The sequence below is a fragment of the Ascaphus truei genome, unplaced genomic scaffold (assembly GCF_040206685.1).
Source record: "Ascaphus truei isolate aAscTru1 unplaced genomic scaffold, aAscTru1.hap1 HAP1_SCAFFOLD_717, whole genome shotgun sequence".
Classification (NCBI taxonomy): domain Eukaryota; kingdom Metazoa; phylum Chordata; class Amphibia; order Anura; family Ascaphidae; genus Ascaphus; species Ascaphus truei.
The window spans coordinates 49,268-67,831 of record NW_027457051.1 but is presented as its reverse complement, the minus strand read 5'-3'; the positions used below and the strand labels follow the sequence as shown (position 1 = coordinate 67,831).

The 18,564-nt window shown below is 47.5% G+C and overlaps 1 protein-coding gene across 1 annotated transcript; it reads right to left on the bottom strand.

Annotated features, from left to right (window-relative positions):
• Nucleotides 1–410: 410 nt before the first annotated feature.
• Nucleotides 411–16,337, bottom strand: LOC142486039 (4-hydroxyphenylpyruvate dioxygenase-like). The gene is made up of 14 exons (XM_075584695.1): nucleotides 16,268–16,337; nucleotides 15,957–15,983; nucleotides 14,422–14,484; nucleotides 11,991–12,095; nucleotides 11,814–11,856; nucleotides 10,787–10,869; nucleotides 9,525–9,614; nucleotides 8,401–8,504; nucleotides 5,697–5,774; nucleotides 4,436–4,598; nucleotides 3,276–3,347; nucleotides 3,046–3,168; nucleotides 2,793–2,909; nucleotides 411–1,874 (listed from the first exon to the last, which is right to left on the bottom strand). Exons 1-14 carry the CDS (start codon nucleotides 16,268–16,270, stop codon nucleotides 1,764–1,766), a joined length of 1,182 nt encoding a protein of 393 aa, XP_075440810.1. The 5' UTR covers nucleotides 16,271–16,337; the 3' UTR covers nucleotides 411–1,763.
• Between the last annotated feature and the right edge of the window lie 2,227 nt (nucleotides 16,338–18,564).

The following is an 18,564-nucleotide window of genomic DNA, read 5'->3' as shown; positions in this document are numbered from 1 at the left end:
CATACAGTAATATATCCATTTACTAGATATATACACACCGGGTAGATGGATATTTCACTCTCACACTTGCATTAACATAGTGCTATTGAAATCTGTTAACACGTGTTATTTAATGCACTGTTTTGTGTCGTTAACTCTGGTAATAACATCTGATATATTTATGTTACATTTTCTTGACTTGGTCATTTCTTCCCCACCAACAGAAAAATGCTCAGATCCTGCACTAGTGTTCTGTTTAGGAGTAATATTTAGTGTGAAAACATGGATATGAGAAGGGACTTTAAAAAAACGGCCACCTTTTTGGGGGATTTTTCTAAAATGAAATACTTTATAATCGAGCTTGGAATCCCTGCAGGATTATGTAAGCCGTGAAACCATTACAATTCCAGAAAAAAAACTATACAGATGAGAACGGCAGCGAGAGATTTTATTGTGGAAACGTACAACGTCGGCGGGCGCTAATGACGGGTATTGCTAGTTACAGAACCCAAGTAGTATAGAGGAACTATAAGACATAGTGGCACAAAGAATTGATCTATAATTAAACGTGTAGCAGGCTTCTCCGGTATTTATGGGGACTCCCACACTTTTGGACTTCGTTACTTCTACATCAAGGAATCCTGAGGTTTTGCTTAGCGCACATGTGCGCCAACTGGGGAGGGGTGAGATTTTCTGGGTGGGCACACCGGTAACAGAGGCCGCTCGCTTCCCAGAAGGCATTTAAATTGAAAGCCGGGTGACCTTGCGAGGCCTGTGTAACTTCACTTACCTTGGCTTCCAGCAACGCATCGCCATGGCAACCCGGCGTCAAATGACGCCCCGGGTTCACGTGACGTTGTGTTGCCATGGCGAGGTGAAGTCACGTTGACCCCGCAACGTCATTTGACCCCGGAGCCGAGCAGCCAGGTGGCCGCAGGGAGAAAGGTTTGTGCCCTCCTGGCTGGGATGTAGGAAAAAACAAAAACTGCTTGGATTTTATACTGGAACATTAAAGCAAATCGGAGAAAAACTGCTAATCAGAACAGATAAATGTCCCTGATAAGGTGCCTGCCCTTCACTGTGTCACCACACAAAGATGCAATAGGAAGAATGGCAGCACTCAATATGGATACCTCACTGTCTTCGATATGCCTTACAAGGATGACTATGTCTGCCATAGTCTCCATTCTTTGTATACGGCAGCTTTAAGAATATTACTACAACCTCCAATGGTTCTCCAACCTCTTCTCCGCGTCCCGAGCCACACTTAGTTTGTGAAGCAACCGGCCCAAAATGTTATGCGTGTGTAAATCAGGGGCACCCCCTGGAAATACCAATGCATTGGCAATTCCTTAAACCGTCTCTTCTCGGTGGTCTCAGAGGTTTGAGCTTGGGCCGCAAAGTGTGTAGTTAACATTTGAATGGACACGGTTAACACAATCTTTTATTAAATCGTACTGATCTAGGAACAGATTCTGCGGGTTTTATGGAACACAATGGACTTTATTTAAGGTCTAGAGCGGTGGGGCGGTTCTAAACTCACATAGCTTGCCCGTTTATCATCCGATCACTTTGAAACTATTATGTATTAAACAATGAACATTATAAGTGCATCTATGATTTTGTTCACCAACACCCTCCTTTGCTCACACGTGTGTATATAGATATATAGCCCTAATAATTATATCATGTATCTATATCATACCATATAATAACAAAAAACAACAACTTCTTTACAATAAGCCACCCGATGCACTTTTTGGTGAAGCTGGTCCAATCTCTTCCTACAGAAATTCCAAGTCTCCGTTCGATGTCAGAGCGGTGAGATTTCCCCGGGAGTCTTGGTCCTCTTCAATGGCTTGAAACAGGGACTTGAAGTTCCCAGCACCAAAGCCCTGAAATGTGAGATCCGAGAAATGTAATTATCCTCAATGATCCACATACCCACTCCAGACATAGAGGCGACTCCAAAGCTCTATAAGGCACGGCCGGGTGGCAATAAGGGTCAGGGAAACCGTGGCAACTACTCGGCCCAAGCTAACGTTCATTTCTAAGGCTGCGTCCCCGCTAGCGCTGAGCTCGCTGAACGGGCGGTGCTTGGTGAGGTGACTTGCGTATATATATATGCAAGTCCCTGCTCACGCGATGCGCGGGCACACGCTCTCTCCGGCGCTTGGGTAAGCAAATTTGTTCAACTTTCTTGCGCACTCAGCTTCCCCTGCAGCGTCCCCCCTGTTTCTCCCCCCCCCCACCCCCGCGCTTGCGAAAATGTAAAGGACACCCGGCGCTCATGCTTGGAGTCTCCAAGCATGAGCGCGCTTAGCGCCAGCGTGGCCAAAGCCTAAACCAGGAAGAGACTGAAGAGTTTAAAAATGAAATGTGACCAGGATGTAAAGCAGAATGGGATTTGTTAAATAAAAAGTACAAAGTACAGTTTTCCTATTTGTTATATATTATACTGTATTATATCATTTATAAATCCATTCTAATTGTGGCAAAAATATATATTTGAATGAGGACTCATAGTATGTATGTATCTCTTTATTTATATCGCGCCATCAATGTACATAGCGCGTCACAGCAGTAATACACGTGACAATCATATAAATAACGAATAATGGGGAGAAGCGCTTCAGACATAAAAGTGACATTTAGGAAAAGGAGTCCCTGCTCCGAAGAGCTTGCAATCTAATTATAGTGGTGAGTGATGCAGAATACAGTGACCCATGAGTTATTAAATATTCGGAATAAAGGAATATTAAACACTCCCCCTCTTTCCATCCCCCCCCCCCCCCCCCCTGTATATAGCATACCTGGTGATTGTGACGCTGGATGACCTCCAGAAAGAGCGTCGGCCTGTCCTGAACCGGTTTCGTGAAAATCTGCAGCAAATAACCTTTCTCGTCGTAGTCCACCAAAATCTTCAGTTCCTAAAGTTAGAACAGGGACAACGTGCGGTTACAGAGGCGCCCAGTGCATGGGACCGGTGGGAAAAGGGGTCGAATCCTGCAAAATGGCAGCCATGTCGCATAGCGGTATTACCATTAGTATAACGCTTAAACTGACCTCCAGCTTGTCTATATTTTCGGATACTTGGATATTAGCGGATGCCAGGTTCTCTCGCAGAGCCTGGTAATAGGTGGATGGAATAGACATGAATTCCAAACCTCGTTCTTTTAAGTTGGAAACCTGTTAAAACAATATATATATGTTTTTATTACATATATGCTCTCAGTGTTCGATGGCAGGTGGTGTCCATGTCTGAGGCACTAATATCCTCAGAACGAGTTCCTTACCGCGGTAATAATATCGGAAGTATTCAGGGCTATGTGCTGAACTCCAGGGCCGCCGTAATAATCAACATATTCCTACAAAGAAACCATATTATTATTATTTTTAAATAGCTTCTTGTCTGTGGCCGCGCTCATGGTGGGGGCGTTGCTGCGCGCGCGCTTGCGGGCTCTTACCTGATTTCCTATTGCGGTTCCTCACGTGCCCGCCGCGCGTCGGCGCTGCTGCATTTTGGGCAGACACGTCAATTTGTGATTTCGGGCGGCAGTCGCGTGACGTCAGCGTCATGTGAGCTGGTTCAGCCAATGAGGGCGAACCAGCTCCGTGACGCGTCTGCCACGCCCCCGATCGCCTCCCCAATCTCCTGCAGCCTAGTGCACACATCGCTGGGGCTGCAGGAGTGCGCACGATGGCGCTAGCCCGCGCCGGCACCATGAGCGCGGCCTAAGGATGTAGGGTTACGTTGCACAGTAACCCAAGAAAGCGAACTGGAAGGCCCCATCCCCAGAGCAGTCCCATAAGGGCCAAAATGTGGATGCTGTACCCCAACTCTGCTCCCGTGTTTCAGCGCAGGGATTCCCAATGGGTTTTGGGAACCCCTAGGGGTTCGTGAGGCAACCCAACAAGGGGGTCACTAAGAAGAATGTGTAACGGCGTCTCCCAGGCAGGATAGCGGGTTCCTGAAACTGCGTGCGGACTGCGCTTTTAGTAAGCTCACAAATGACACCTTGGCGTGGGGGGGGGGGGAATATCTGTCAACTACAGCAGAAGATTCCAAAGTCGCTCCCCACAATGCTTTGCATCCACAGTAGCAAGGCATTGTGGGACGTGACTTTGGAAGCTCCCATAGTGACTGACAGCTTCCCACCTCCCTCCATGCTGCCAGCACACACTGAGGGGCAGTTTGGGGCCTTATTAAGCGTGCTCCCCCCCCCCCCCCCACGTGATCAGAATCCTACACTGCCTGGGATCGGGCGCACAGGTTTGTTAGCGATAGGCTGATGGGTCGGCGACAAGATTTATTAATTAGGGGTTTCGAAGAGCAAACATTTTCTGGCGTTAGCAGGTGGGGAGCCAGGAATATTCAGCAGTCGTCGTAAATTTCAGGGGCCGTTCTCTGTGCATTAAAATACCTCTGTATAGCAAGCATCCCCCCCTCTCCCACCTGGATCTGGGACTTCTTCTTCCCCGTGGCGGGCTCGTTAATCGGCATTTTAATGGTCTCCTCATAATTGGCGACCACGATGGAGCGGAGGGCGCTGAATTCCGTGTGCAGCTGCTGGTCATCGACGGACCAGAACCGGTGGAAGAGGAGCGCGTTCTGGTACCTGAGGAAGGGCCAGCGAGAATCCCGTCACAATGGCGAACAGCCGATCACGTCAATGGCGATCAACACGAATGTTAATGACCACCTAGCTTTAGTAAATCTACTGTGCCCCAGTAGCACGCAAACTGGGGGGCGGCGGCTACAGAGGCCCCCGCGCTCTTCCCCAGGGCATTTAAATGAAATGGCGGGAGACCGCCGAGGCCTCTGCAACTTCCCGTGCTGTGATTCAGTCGGCTTGGACAACGCGGTGTCAAATGATGCCGCGGGGTGATGTCGCATGACGCTTCGGACTAGGTAAGGGGGGGATGCGAGCAGTGGGGGAGGGCAGGCAGGGGGGCGCAAGGCAAAACGTTTTCACACCCTGCCCTGGTCAATGCAAAGCAACTTCATACATTAGCACGGGGGGCCCAACTGCAGTATACACGCCCCCCTCTACCCCACCCCCACAGGTCAGGTTTTTAGGATATCCCTGCTTCAGCACAAGTGGCTCAATCAGTCCCTGCTTCAGCACAGGTGGCTCAATCAGAGGCTCCATCTTTGAATCGATCAGTCTTTAATGAGCCTCTGATTGAGCCACCTGTGCTGAAGCAGGGATGTCCTGAAAACCTGACCTGTTGGAGGGGCTTGAGGACTGAAGTTGAGCACCCCTACATTAGCAGATGCAACCTGACATTATGGCCAATATGTGCTAGGCCAGGGCTGGTCAACGGCAGTATTCAAGGGCCACAGGCGGTGCAGTCATTATGACTGAGCCACCGATTGAGCCACCTGTGCTGAAGCTGGGATAGCCTTAAAACCTGACCTGTTGGTGGCCCTTACAGACTGGCGTTGGCCGCACTTGTACGAGACAATGTTTTGCCATAATCCACCTTATGATTCATTCTCTTGAATGGGCTGTAAGGTGATTTCTGACACCTGAAGGTATCCTATAGCATAGCACCATTTAGTAAATACAGCCCTCTCTTAGAATCAATCGAACAACACACCAGGTTCACACGACCACCAATCTGCGCTGTGCTTATGGCAATGCCGATGTGTGTGCTTGGGAAGTGCCTTTTACCAGCATCGCTGGCCTCATCGCAGGGCCGAAAGCACTCACCATTCAACAACTGGGAGCATTTCCTCGTCTGGCTGATTTCCCACCACATGATCGATGAAATTCAATTTGCAACTGGGCCTGCAACCGGAACAGGACAGGCAGACGTCTTATAATAACCAAGAGAGATTTCCAATTTTAAAGAAGCAATCAAAACAGTTTTAAAAATATATATTAGTATATGCAGGCTTTGGTTACCTTTATTGATAACTAATTACCTAAGCTGCTGATTGATTCGTTCTTCCGTGATCGATCAGCAAAGATCCAGTTTGCCAGGGTTCACTAAATGGCCGCCTTTCAGTTTCAATCAATCCTTCAGTCAGTGTAACTCAGCTGCTACACTGTCTCCTTATTTCACTAATGTAACATTATCTATTGTTACAGTTTGCAGCTCAAACTGCTGGGAATACTAACAACAAATTATCACACACAGGAAAGTGTTGCAAAGATTTTGCACCGCTGGGGAGGTGGGATAAAACCTGTGATAGAAATCACAGGATGCTCAGTATATTAAAACTCATTAAAAATGGCACTAACAACGTCGTGGTATTTACTAAGAAGCCTGGTACGTGAGGGGCACAGAAGGTGATGAGGGGGGAAAGAATAAAGGGCCTCATGCAGAGAGCATAGAATTTTCAAATTGGCGAATTTCATAAAAAGTAGCTTTTTTGGAGAGTTTTATTCTCCATATGCAGAGAAGTGCGAATTCTGCTATGTTTAACATGGATGCGTGTGGCGAGTTTGAATGGGAAAGATGCGCGCTTCAGAAATGTGTATAAAAAAAAAATCGCGGCTTTTTTCCCCCCCTTTGCTATAGGCGGCGAGCGCCATCTTATTGCCAACTTTTCCTGGCGCGGCAAAAATGAGAAAATCGCGCCATTTCCCTGGTGCGAACAGCCGCTACATGCCGTTCGTACCTCTCTGCATTCGGAGAGTTTTAAAAATGGCGAGATGGAGGTTCTCGCCAGCCGCGAGGCGAGTTTTAGCAATAGAAAAAAACAAAATGGCGTGTTTTTCGTAACTCGCCATTTTCTGCCGGTTTCTTGCGCGAAATTGTACAAAAAATGGCGAATTTTGAAATAACGATGCTCTCTGCATGAGGCCCAAAATATCTAATGTCTGTTATCCCTGGAGAAGGGTAGGACCTATAGCACAGAAACAACAGTACAGAGGGAAACGGTGCAATGCGGAGAGCACCGGCTCATCGATTTAACATTTCATTTTTTGTTTGTCATTGTCTAAAGTATATGTGATTTTAATATATTATTTACTGGTTTAGCGCACTGCTACAGGTAAAGGAATATTGTAATCGCTGTAATCTGCTACGCTGTGCTCTTGTTGAAACGTCATAAGTTTTTTTATGGAAAACACAATAAAAAATGTCAACGCTAAAGAAAAATGGCATTAAGATTTTAATTTTAAAATAAAAAAGGTAAGTAAGTATTATCTAATACTACAGAACAGATTTATTTAAAAACACACGCGTAGGAGATTGCTGGGATTGCACCTCTCACATGAGAAAACAGGAGTGTGGAAGGTGCTGAGACTGACATATCAGGCTGACCGGCAATGGCCCTGCCTGGGTGTGACTTTGTTCTTGGGCACTGCTGGATACATTGGATGGTTCACATTAAGTGATGCTAAGGGCTGAGCATGTTACCCAACAATACATTGCCACGCAATGCCACGCAATGTGTTAGTGACCCTTCTGGCAGGATAGGGGTTAATGATCTCCCACCAGCAGTGGTCAAAGTGCCTATACAATATTGAAAAAGCAGTGGTCATGTGTCTGATTTCAAGAAATGTGAAGCCCGTTAGATATTAGGGAGAAGCTGTTTGGATCTCGTTTTATACAATATTTATCCTCCAAAACAGAACAGAAAAGAGACTTTATTTTATAGAAAACAATTTGCTTTCTTTTGAAGTGGGAGTATATATTTATATATATATATATATATACATATATATATATAGCAGGTAATAAAGAACCATAGGCACTCCGTCTGAATAGAAAAAATGGGTGCAAATCATGTACAAATAAATAGGCAATACGATACCGCACGTGGACGAATATCAGAGGCAGCACTCCAAATGAATATCAAAAATCCTGTATTATTCAACAAAACATCATATCCAACATTTCGGTCCTCAAACGGGACCTTTGTCAAGGTGATATGATGTTTTGTTGAATAATACAGGATTTTTGATATTCATTTGGAGTGCTGCCTCTGATATTCGTCCACGTGCGGTATTGTATTGCCTATATACATATATATATATATATATATAGGTGTTGGGGGTGCCCCCCAGTACCCCGAATACCATCACGCTTTGATCACGTCCCACCAGGCAGCAGCGGATTAGAAGATCCGCCGCCCTTTTGCACTTACATGTGGCGTCCGCATCCTCGCTGCCGCACTCCTTCTCCTTACGAATCGCAGCGTCAAATGACGCCGCGGTGTGCCCGACATGATGTCACATTACCATGGTAACGCGACGTCATGGCGGCACGGAAGGAGAAAGAGGTGCCTTCCCACCGGCCCCGATAGGCCTGAGATCGCAGCATCTGTATATGGGGACGGACATTTTTGACGCCCCCCAATTTTTGCCGCACTAGGCCCGGCCCTAATGGGAAATCCAGCGCTGCCACCAGGATTTAACCCTTCCACTCCCCACAGAGGTAGCGTGCCAGCGTATATATAATTACAGTTTGGGCAGCAGGGGGTCTCTAAACAGAGGAGCTTCAAACCCGGGTAAGAAAACGCCTTTGTAATCCATCTTCTCCACCAGAGTGTGCGTCGTGTCTCCGTACTGAGGGATAAAGGAGAAAAACGTGTCGTTTCCAGAGGTCGGCGGCTTTACTGCTCATTTGTGGTTAATATAGGAACAACATGTAGAGTAAAGGCCACAGACTCACACAGTTAGTAGAGACGCACATACACACACACTCACTCTCTGTAACACACACTCACACTGCCACACTCTCATTCTCTCTAACGCAAACTCACTCACATTGCCACACTCTCACTCCCTCTAACACACACTCACTCTCTGTAACACATGCACTCACACTGCCACACTCTCACTCCCTCTAACACACACTCACTCACACACTGCCACACTCTCACTCCCTCTAACACACACTCACTCACACTCTCACTCCCTCTAGCACACACTCACTCACTCACACTGCCACTCTCATTCTCTCTAACGCACTCACTCACACTATCACTCTCTCTAACACACACTCACACTGCCACACTCTCACTCCCTCTAACACACACTCACTCACACACTGCCACACTCTCACTCCCTCTAACACACACTCACTCACACTCTCACTCCCTCTAGCACACACTCACTCACTCACACTGCCACTCTCATTCTCTCTAACGCACTCACTCACACTATCACTCTCTCTAACACACACTCACTCACACTGCCACACTCTCATTCTCTCTAACGCACACTCACACTGTCACTCTAACACATTCACACACTCTCTCACACACACCACATTCTAATACACACACACACTATCACACTCATTCTCTCTAACACACACACTATCACACTCACTCTCACACACACTCGCTCACTCACACACACTCACTCTCTAACACATTCACTCACACACATCACACTCACTTTCTCTAACACACACACATTCACTCTCTCGCAGTCACTCTCACATTCTCACTCACACACACTCACAGTCCCTCTCTCACACTCACTCTCTTTCTCCCTCTCTCTCCCTTCTCTCCCAGCCTAATCGTTAATGGGAAAAGTCAGAAGTCAATTAGATTATTTTTTCTCTTCGTATTTCGCTACCGTTTGAATGACGGCGAATTTCACTTTTCCGTGTTTGTCTTCTTCAATCCACGGCGATTTCACTATCTCTGCTCCCCGCTCTCTGGCTTTCTGTCCGTACATAACAGAACAGCGCATAAAAAACAAGATAAAGAAAAAACAACTTGCTTAGCGTGCTTTGTATTCCAACGCGGTTCATATGAAATACATTGTATTTACTTAGCAAATATCTCACATGGGGGGAAACAATGGCACTGAGAATTACCTCTCGTTTCCAAGTATGTCCTGGAAACCAAATGATACGATTACAGCTAAGAAACACGTGTAAAGTAGGAGGCAGCCAAAGTGTTCCCAGAACTCACCCGGAGGCGGTTATAAGAGACTCGGGTAAATTGTTCCAGAATTGGGGTGTTGGGTGAGAGAGAAGGAAGAGCGATTTCTGGGGGCGGATCTTGGTGATAAGTGCTGTGTACAGTGGGGGTGAGACGCCGTCTCAGGGGTAACAAAGTATCTCAAGGTCAGACAGGAAAATGGACATTGGGACTATACTCAGTGGATGTCCATCCTAGATCAACCAAGATACTGCGAAGGTGAGTGTTGTACAGATAAGACGGAGTGGTATATTGAGTTATATAGAGTATTAAGTTTGCTGAGGGGAACTTGGGGTGCTGTACCCCACACTATATCCCCCACATTAAGCAGAACATCCAACATTCTGCATATAAAGGTATCGCTGTAATTTCTCCTCTCGTAGTGGCTAGAGACGTATAAACAAATCTTGTGAAAGTCCCCCTAACCCAAGGGTGTTCAACTCCAGTCCTCAAACTTCCCCCCCCCCCAACAGGTCAGGTTTTCAGGATATCCTTGCTTCAGTACAAGTGGCTCAATCAGTCACAGCTTCAACACAGGTGGCTCAATCAGTCCTTGCTTCAGCACAGGTGGCTCAATCAGTCCCTTCTTCAGCACAGGTGGTGCAGTCTTTGACTGAGCCTCTGATTGAGCCACCTGTGCTGAAGCAGGGATATCCTGAACATCTGACCTGTTGGGGGGCTTGAGGGCTGGAGTCGAGCACCCCTGCCCTAACCTATGCAGCTTACCACATACACATTGTTTAATAGGCACCACTGGATTTACAGGACCCCGAAACAAATAGTGAACCCGCTGAACAGGTCCTGTTGGAAGGGTATATTCACACCTGCTGTGCAGAGTGCTTGGTAGCCTCGGTGCTCAGCCGGTCCTACTTGTATGGAACCAGCCCGGGCCCGTCACCTTTCGTACGTTACCTGCACGAGATCATCGCAGTCTTCCACCTCGAAGGCGACGTCTTTCACGCCATCGCCGTGTTTCAGCAGGTGGGCTCCGATTTCTAGGATCGCAATGAAGAAAGGGCGAGTAAATATCGCACCGCCCCCGGGGGGCAGAATTCCAGCAGAAACGCAAAAGTGGCGTCCCCGACGTACGAAAGAAACTAAATCCTACAGATTTCAATAGGAGGTTTTTTTGTTCTATATATGGGGAGTGGGGGGTTTTTGCCCCAAAATTGCGCCGCTTTTGCCTTCATACATAAATCGTCTGGCAATTTATTTTATCTGACCCATCAGAAATGGCCCCACAGATGGTGTTGTACAGTGAGATATCCCATGTTACCCACACAGGACATGTATTTAGGGCAGAGAGAGGGGTATGGAGTGGGATACGGGGAACTCACATAGTGCCAAACGTGTGTGTCACCTAACTCATCCCTGCTGCCACGGGAGGCCACGCTCTGACGCTGGAGGTGGCAGATTTGGGGGAGATGTGAGCAAGTGCTTCTTCACAGAAAGGGGGGTGGATTCGTGGAATAGTCTCCCAGCAGGGGTGGTAGGGGGCAAATACAATAAGGGAATGCCACCCTGCTTGGGATAAACACCAGGCTCCTGATTAAGGAAGAAAGCCACGACTCAGACAGGGTGTGGGGTTTCCCAGCAGGGAGGAAAACGGGCCCCGTGGTTCTGATCCGCCACCACGTTATATTATTGCCAGCGGCGGATTTCAAGGTCCGCCGCCCCTTGGCGCTTACATGTCGCCGCCCTCCTTCCGAATCGCAGCGTCGCCAACGTGACTTCATACGGCGCCGTGTTGCCACGGTAACGCGACGTCATTTGACGTCACTGCGAATGTATATGAGGGCGGACATTTTTGCCCCACCCCCCCACATTTTGCCCCCATAGGCACCGGGGTAATAGGAAATCCGCTGATTATCGCTGAAACCCCGGCTCGGAATAATATAATGCCTAACACACACAGGGTACACGGTATCGCTGCTTTTACCTTGATTGCCCGGAGTCAGCGCCGACACAAAGAGAAATATTATCTGCATGAGAAATTCAAGGAGTCGTGTTACCATATTGCACCTTCACCTGGAGAAACAGAACAGGCGCAGCCGGGCGCTAATACGGGGCCATTTTTTAGCGTTGACATGGGGGCGCTTTACTGATTCACTTGTACCTTGTCCTGCTTCACTACGTGAGTTACGAGATCCCTGCTGCCGGTCTCCAGGCCCTTATATGCCAGCGGCTCGAACCCCAACTTATTGCAATAAAATGAGGCGACCTGCAGGGGTGCGTACAGGTGAGAAGGAAAGGTGAGACGCCCCCCCCACCCCCCCAGAAACAAATGCATGGTGATCGCATGTTTTACATCTCTGGCTCTGACGGGGTTAAAGGGAAGTGATGTAGGGGGCAATCTATCGAGGCAAACGTGGGGCAATTCTGGGGAAACTGCACTAGAAAGGCTATTATTGTCTAATCCAAGGGGCAGCCAACCCCAGTCCTCAAGGGCCACCAGCAGGTCAGGTGTTAAGGATATCCCTGCTTCAGCACAGGTGGTGCAGTCGATGGCTGAGCCACTGATTGATCCACCTGTGCTGAAGCAGGGATATCCTTAACACCTGACCTGCTGGTTGCCCTTGGGGACTGGGGTTGGCTGTCCCTTTGTATAAACCGTCTATGTATTCCAAAGAGCTTCCCCCACTGTGTGATAGGTACAGGATGCCCCCTTCTCAGTCACAGCACCCCTGCAATGTCCCCTTCTCAGTCACAGCGCCCCTGCAATGTCCCCTTCTCAGTCACAGCGCCCCTGCAATGTCCCCTTCTCAGTCACAGCGCCCCTGCAATGTCCCCTTCTCAGTCACAGTGCCCCTGCAATGTCCCCGCCTCAGTCACAGCGCCCCTGCAATGTCCCCTTCTCAGTCACAGCGCCCCGGGTTCTATATAACGCTCTGACAACAGCCGGATTAGCAAAACACTCCCTCTAATTATCCAAGGATACCGCGCTGATCTTGGCGCTCTGAACTCCATTACGTAGTAAGAAGTCGCCGCCACGTTGCCATAAACGTGACCTGTAATAAGTGCGGCATTAAATAGAAATAAGGAGCGATACCGTCCGTCACAAAGGAACTAGTGCCCCCCTTAAAAAAGCAGACCCCAATTCATTCGTTTGTTTGATGTATTATTGTTATTATTAATTATTATTATCCCCATTATTATATTATTATCCTTATTATATTATTATTATTATTATTATTCTGCGTGCCCTAATTATTGCCATCGCTGAAAGCTTTCTAGATGATGCTGGAGTAGCTCGGTGAGTTTGGGGGAACCTGGTGCAAACCCCCGTGTCAGCGCCTCGGGAGTCACGTTGTCTCCCCGTGTCTTAGGAACCAAAATTAGATTGCGAGCTTATTGGTGCAGAGAAAAATCTATGTACTACACCCTCTGGCTATATTGTAATTGTGAAGTTCCATTGGAGGGGGGGGCGAGGGGGAGCGCTATATTAAATAAAGTTATTATTATAACCCTTATTACTGCATTTTTATAATTGCTTCAGGATGCTTTCTCTGTATGCACACGTACACACCTCACCCAAGTACGATCTATTCTCTAATTGTGAGTCTGTTGTGCGGAGCTATTAAATCTATTAAAATATATTTATCTATTATGCAACAAATGTTAAGAATGGCAGAAAAGGCGTCTTATTGCAAAGTACTTTTGCTCGCAACTCTTATAGTCGTTCTTAAACAGAACTGCATCTTTAAAGTTGCAGACCAAGCAATATCCTACATGTGTTTTTAAATAAATCAGATCTGTACCATGAAAAAATACTTGTAGCATTATTTTTTTAAACAACTCTGACTGACATTTTTAATGTATTATAATGTAACAAGCCTTTTTTTGTTTCTATAGCAACCATTTACAAAGTCACATCCCCTTCCTCTTCTGAAACAGGCTGTGGCACACCCCTTTTTGAGCCCTGCCCTCTCTCTAGCAGTGCACCAGTTGTATCTTCCCCACAGAATTTTGCATCTTTGGTCCTCTTCTGCTGCACCGACAGCCATTTAGTGATCCCCTCCTCCCCCCTCCCCCCCACCCCGAACCGAATCTTCGTCGATCGATCACAGAGAACAGATCAAACGGCAACTTAGCTAATTACTCATCAATGTGTGGATTGTATTGATGCGCATATTAAAGGGAAAAAAATAGGCATTTAAAAGAAAAAAAATGGCAGCTTTCATTCGCATTTCAACAGATGTGAATAACCACAAAACCCGCAGTTTCCTTTTTCAGAACGGACCTGGGATGCTGGGTAAGCGAATAATTCCCTGTCGCAGGGCGACCTCGCTGGACCCGGCGACACGTCCCGGTGTCTCCCAGAGACGGCAGCGGAGAGCGTTCCACGGGGGAGGGGCGCCAGATGTGCGTTTAACATAACAGTAAGTGGCAACAGATTCCCGGGACGTTACCCATCGGACCCTCCCCTTCGCTGACCAATCACCATCTCTGCATAGGAACGGGCGGGCTCCCACTGTGCCAGCCGCAAAATAGCCCTTCCCGACGCCCGGTTAACCCTTTCAGCGTCCGAGACGCGGAGGTTAACCTACCTGCTTGGCATTGCTCACCCACAGCGTTATCGAATGGAAGCTGAGAAATTTGCCTCGTTCGTGCTAAAGTCACCCCCCCCCCAAAAAAGGGAAAAGTTAGAAGTAGAAATGTACATTTTTAACAACACCATCAAATTTGAAGTATTGATAACGTTTTTACCAAAGAAGGAATTATAATACAATAATAAGTGCAGCGAATAACATCGCACACGGTGCAAATGGAAATGTCATGCTGGTTACACAAGGTTAATACACAGGCGTGTCACAGAGAGAGGCGAAAATAGTGGGAGAGTTTTTGCCACAAGGCTCACACTCTAAGGGGGGTACAGAAAGACACGGATACGTATGTAGCAGATGTTGTTGCACCCGTAAACCCAGGGGCGGGCCAGTCCACAAGACTTCTCAACAGGTCAGGTTTTCAGGATATCCCTGCTTCAGCACAGGTGGCTCATTCAGTGGCTCAGTCAGAGTCAAAGACTGAGCCACTGATTGAGCCACCTGTGCTGAAACAGGGACTGATTTGGCCACCTGCGCTGAAGCAGGGATATCCTGAAAAACTGGCCTGTTGGTGGCCCTTGAGGACTGGAGTGCGTTACGCAAAGCGTCAGGATAACGCTGGAGCCTTATTTAACAACAGTGCTATTGAATGGAAATACTTGAGGTGATGACACGCGTGTAAATGGACACGTTACTTTGCGTGTTAAGTAGGGACGGGGGTTAATAAAGTCTGCTCCATCTGCACAATGTGAGGGAAAGGTGTGTTAATAAAATGGGATGTTCTCTGATCTCTTAAATAAAACCCCTCACGCGAGCGGCCGTCAAAAGATATTCACTGAATCATTAACCTCCGACTAATCTATTCCGCTGAAGGCTCCGATTTTCTGCCGATTGAGTTTATTTATTTATAACGTGTGTTTCCAGGAGTAACACAGTGAGAGTTACCGCTCGTTTTCACGTATGTCCTGGGCACAGAGTTATGATGACAAATACATAGTTACATTAGGTGAGCAGGGTATACATTATATACAGGACATTGCCGGCACAACGCTGTCAAACAGCAGAACACTGAATATTCCATGCTTACGGTGAAGAAAAAATATTCGAAACTGCAATAAACTCACATACCAAAGAGAAGTCCTGTGACATGCGTGGAAACACTGTAAGGAATTGTGTAACTATATATATATATATATATATATATATATGTGTGTTTGTGTGTGTTTGTGTGTGTGAATATATATATATATAAATATATATATATATATATATATATATATATATATATATATATATATATATATATATGTGTGTGTGTGTGTATATATATATCGGAATAATCTATACAGTGTATTGAATATAAATGGCTGATCCTTATATTTGTCTGATTTTTCTTAAAAAGGTGTCATTTAACACATTTAACACATTGAAACCCTTTTGCTACCAAAGGGAGTTGAGAGAAAGCGTTATTAAACACATCCCCCTCACAAGAATTCATTGCAAAGTAATCGTATCGCACACAGTAATAATAATGTTACCTTTTCTCCTTTGTCTGTATACGTGGTCTAGAAGGGAAAAAATAAAAGTCGAACAGTTCACAGCTGACCAAGGATGATTTTACCGCTATAAAAATGAGAAAGTGCAAAAAAACAAAACACCTGGAATAGTTGAAATCATTATTTTGGGCGTTTCGTCATCTTCGGGGTTTGACAAAAGTTCAATGCATGGATTTCGCTACATTCAATTCCACTTAGAAACACCCCCATACACGCGACATATATCGAGGCGCTTAGCGGTGATCATTGAAATGTTTCATGTAGCAATGGAAATCCTAAAAAAAAAAACTTACCATGTTTAGAGGGGATATTATCAGTGACAGTGACACTTATGCAAGATTGTGGTGTGAGGGATGCTACATATAGCTTTGGGATAGGGTACACCCCTCCCAAGCCCCACCTTATCCCTTGTAATATGAGTTATACACCCCTTCCATGCCCCACCTTATCCTTTGTAATATGAGTTATCTCAGCAGCTTTCCCTCTTTCTTTCTTGTGCTGTTTTTTTTTACTTTGTTTCGGGTTTCCCGGCGGGTTTGCAGAATTCCTAACAGAACTATTTGGTCATTGTGAACATTTTCCCATTTAAGACAAAATTATTATTTTTTGACATTTTTCATTTTTGAATTCAAAATGATGATTATTACGGAATGGGACAATTCACCGCGGCTGTTTCTCCGCCGTCAGTTAGCCGCGGCCGTATAGCCGCTGTGTGACAATTCACCGTTGCCGTTTATCTGCCACCATTTTGTCACCGCCTGCATTACCCCCGGATCCCCAGATCCCCCTGATACCCTGCATTACCACCGGATCCCCTGACACCCTGCATTACCCCCGGATCCCCAGATCCCCCTGATACCCTGCATTACCACCGGATCCCCTGATCCCCCTGATACCCTGCATTACCCCCGGATCCCCAGATCCCCCTGATACCTGGCATTACCACCGGATCCCCTGATACCCTGCATTACCCCCGGATACCCAGATCCCCCTGATACCCGGCATTACCACCGGATCCCCTGACACCCTGCATTACCCCCGGATCCCCAGATCCCCCTGATACCCTGCATTACCACCGGATCCCCTGATACCCTGCATTACCCCCGGATCCCCAGATCCCCCTGATACCCTGCATTACCACCGGATCCCCTGACACCCTGCATTACCCCCGGATCCCCAGATCCCCCTGATACCCTGCATTACCACCGGATCCCCTGACACCCTTCATTACCCCCAGATCCCCAGATCCCCCTGATACCCTGCATTACCACTGGATCCCCTGACACCCTGCATTATCACCGGATCCCCTGACACCCTGCATTAAACCCGGATCCCCAGATCCCCCTGATACCCTGCATTACCACCGGATCCCCTGACACCCTGCATTACCCCCAGATCCCCCTGATATCCTGCATTACCACCGGATCCCCAGATCCCCTGACACCCTGCATTACCCCGAGATCCCCCTGATACCCTGCATTACCACCGGATCCCCTGATAGCCGGCATTACCCCTGGATCCACGGATCCCCCTGCATTACCCCCGGATCCCCCAATACCCCTGCATTACTTCCAGATCCCCAGATCCCCCGGCATTACCCCCGGATCCCTTTACATTGCCTTAATATTAGGGTTCGGGTGGCGGTGAGATGCGGTAACCGGATATTGGCAGCGGCTAAATCTCCCGGAGAACTGTGCAGGCTCCAAAGTGTCCAGCAACGACACGGCCGCCACGAGCCAGCGGCGGCAAAACAGCTGCGGCGAAATGTCCTAGACTGTGATTAATATGTTCTAGATTATATATAATATAGAAATCTCTGACATGTAGCATCTAAGCTGTAACATAGTAACCGTATTTTGCTTAAGTGCGTGTGGTACGTGATCTGGGGGTGCTGCGAAGTCACGATACGTTTTTACGGGGTCCCTCAGTTTGAAGCACCCCTGCCCCCCCATGTCAGATTAGCCCGCAATGCGCCTCCAGCACTGAAGGTGTTAACGGTGCCGCCATGATAAAGTGATACGGTTTTATCGGGTAAAACAGGTTCTTAATGATGCATTTTCTAGTAATAATTTTGCAAAACTCGGAAAGTCATTAACCTCCAACCCCCCCCCCCGCTCTGTCCCCCCCCCGCTCTGTCCCCCCCCCTGCTCTGACCCCCCCCCGCTCTGTCCCCCCCCCCCGCTCTGTCCCCCCTCCCCCCTGCTCTGTCCCCCCCCCGCTCTGTCCCCCCCCCCCCCGCTCTGTCCCCCCCCCCTGCTCTGACCCCCCCCCCCCGCTCTGTCCCCCCTCCCCCCTGCTCTGTCCCCCCCCAAAAAAATCAACAATTTCTTGCCTGGGAATATTCCCATTATTACTGTCTCCCCAACAAAATTTCCGGAACCTTCCGTACTCTCTTTGCGGGAAATTATAAATAAAGAATATAAAATGATCATTTCAAGTTTTTTTTTTCTAATTCAAATTAATGATATATTAAACTGCGATAGTGCCAATCGGGGCGCTGTCGCATGGAAACAAGTCCACGGCTTAACCCTGAAGACGGCCCCAGTACCGTTGTCTCTGACCAGATGACGGGAGCTATTTAGTACCTTAA

Excerpts from the sequence above, each read along its gene's own strand:
- LOC142486039 (XM_075584695.1), bottom strand. Across the intron at positions 4,599-5,696 it reads ATGCTCCCAGTTGTTGAATG|GTACCAGAACGCGCTCCTCT; the intron begins GTGAGTGCTTTC and ends GCCCTTCCTCAG. Across the intron at positions 1,875-2,792 it reads TCCAGCGTCACAATCACCAG|GGCTTTGGTGCTGGGAACTT; the intron begins GTATGCTATATA and ends CTCACATTTCAG.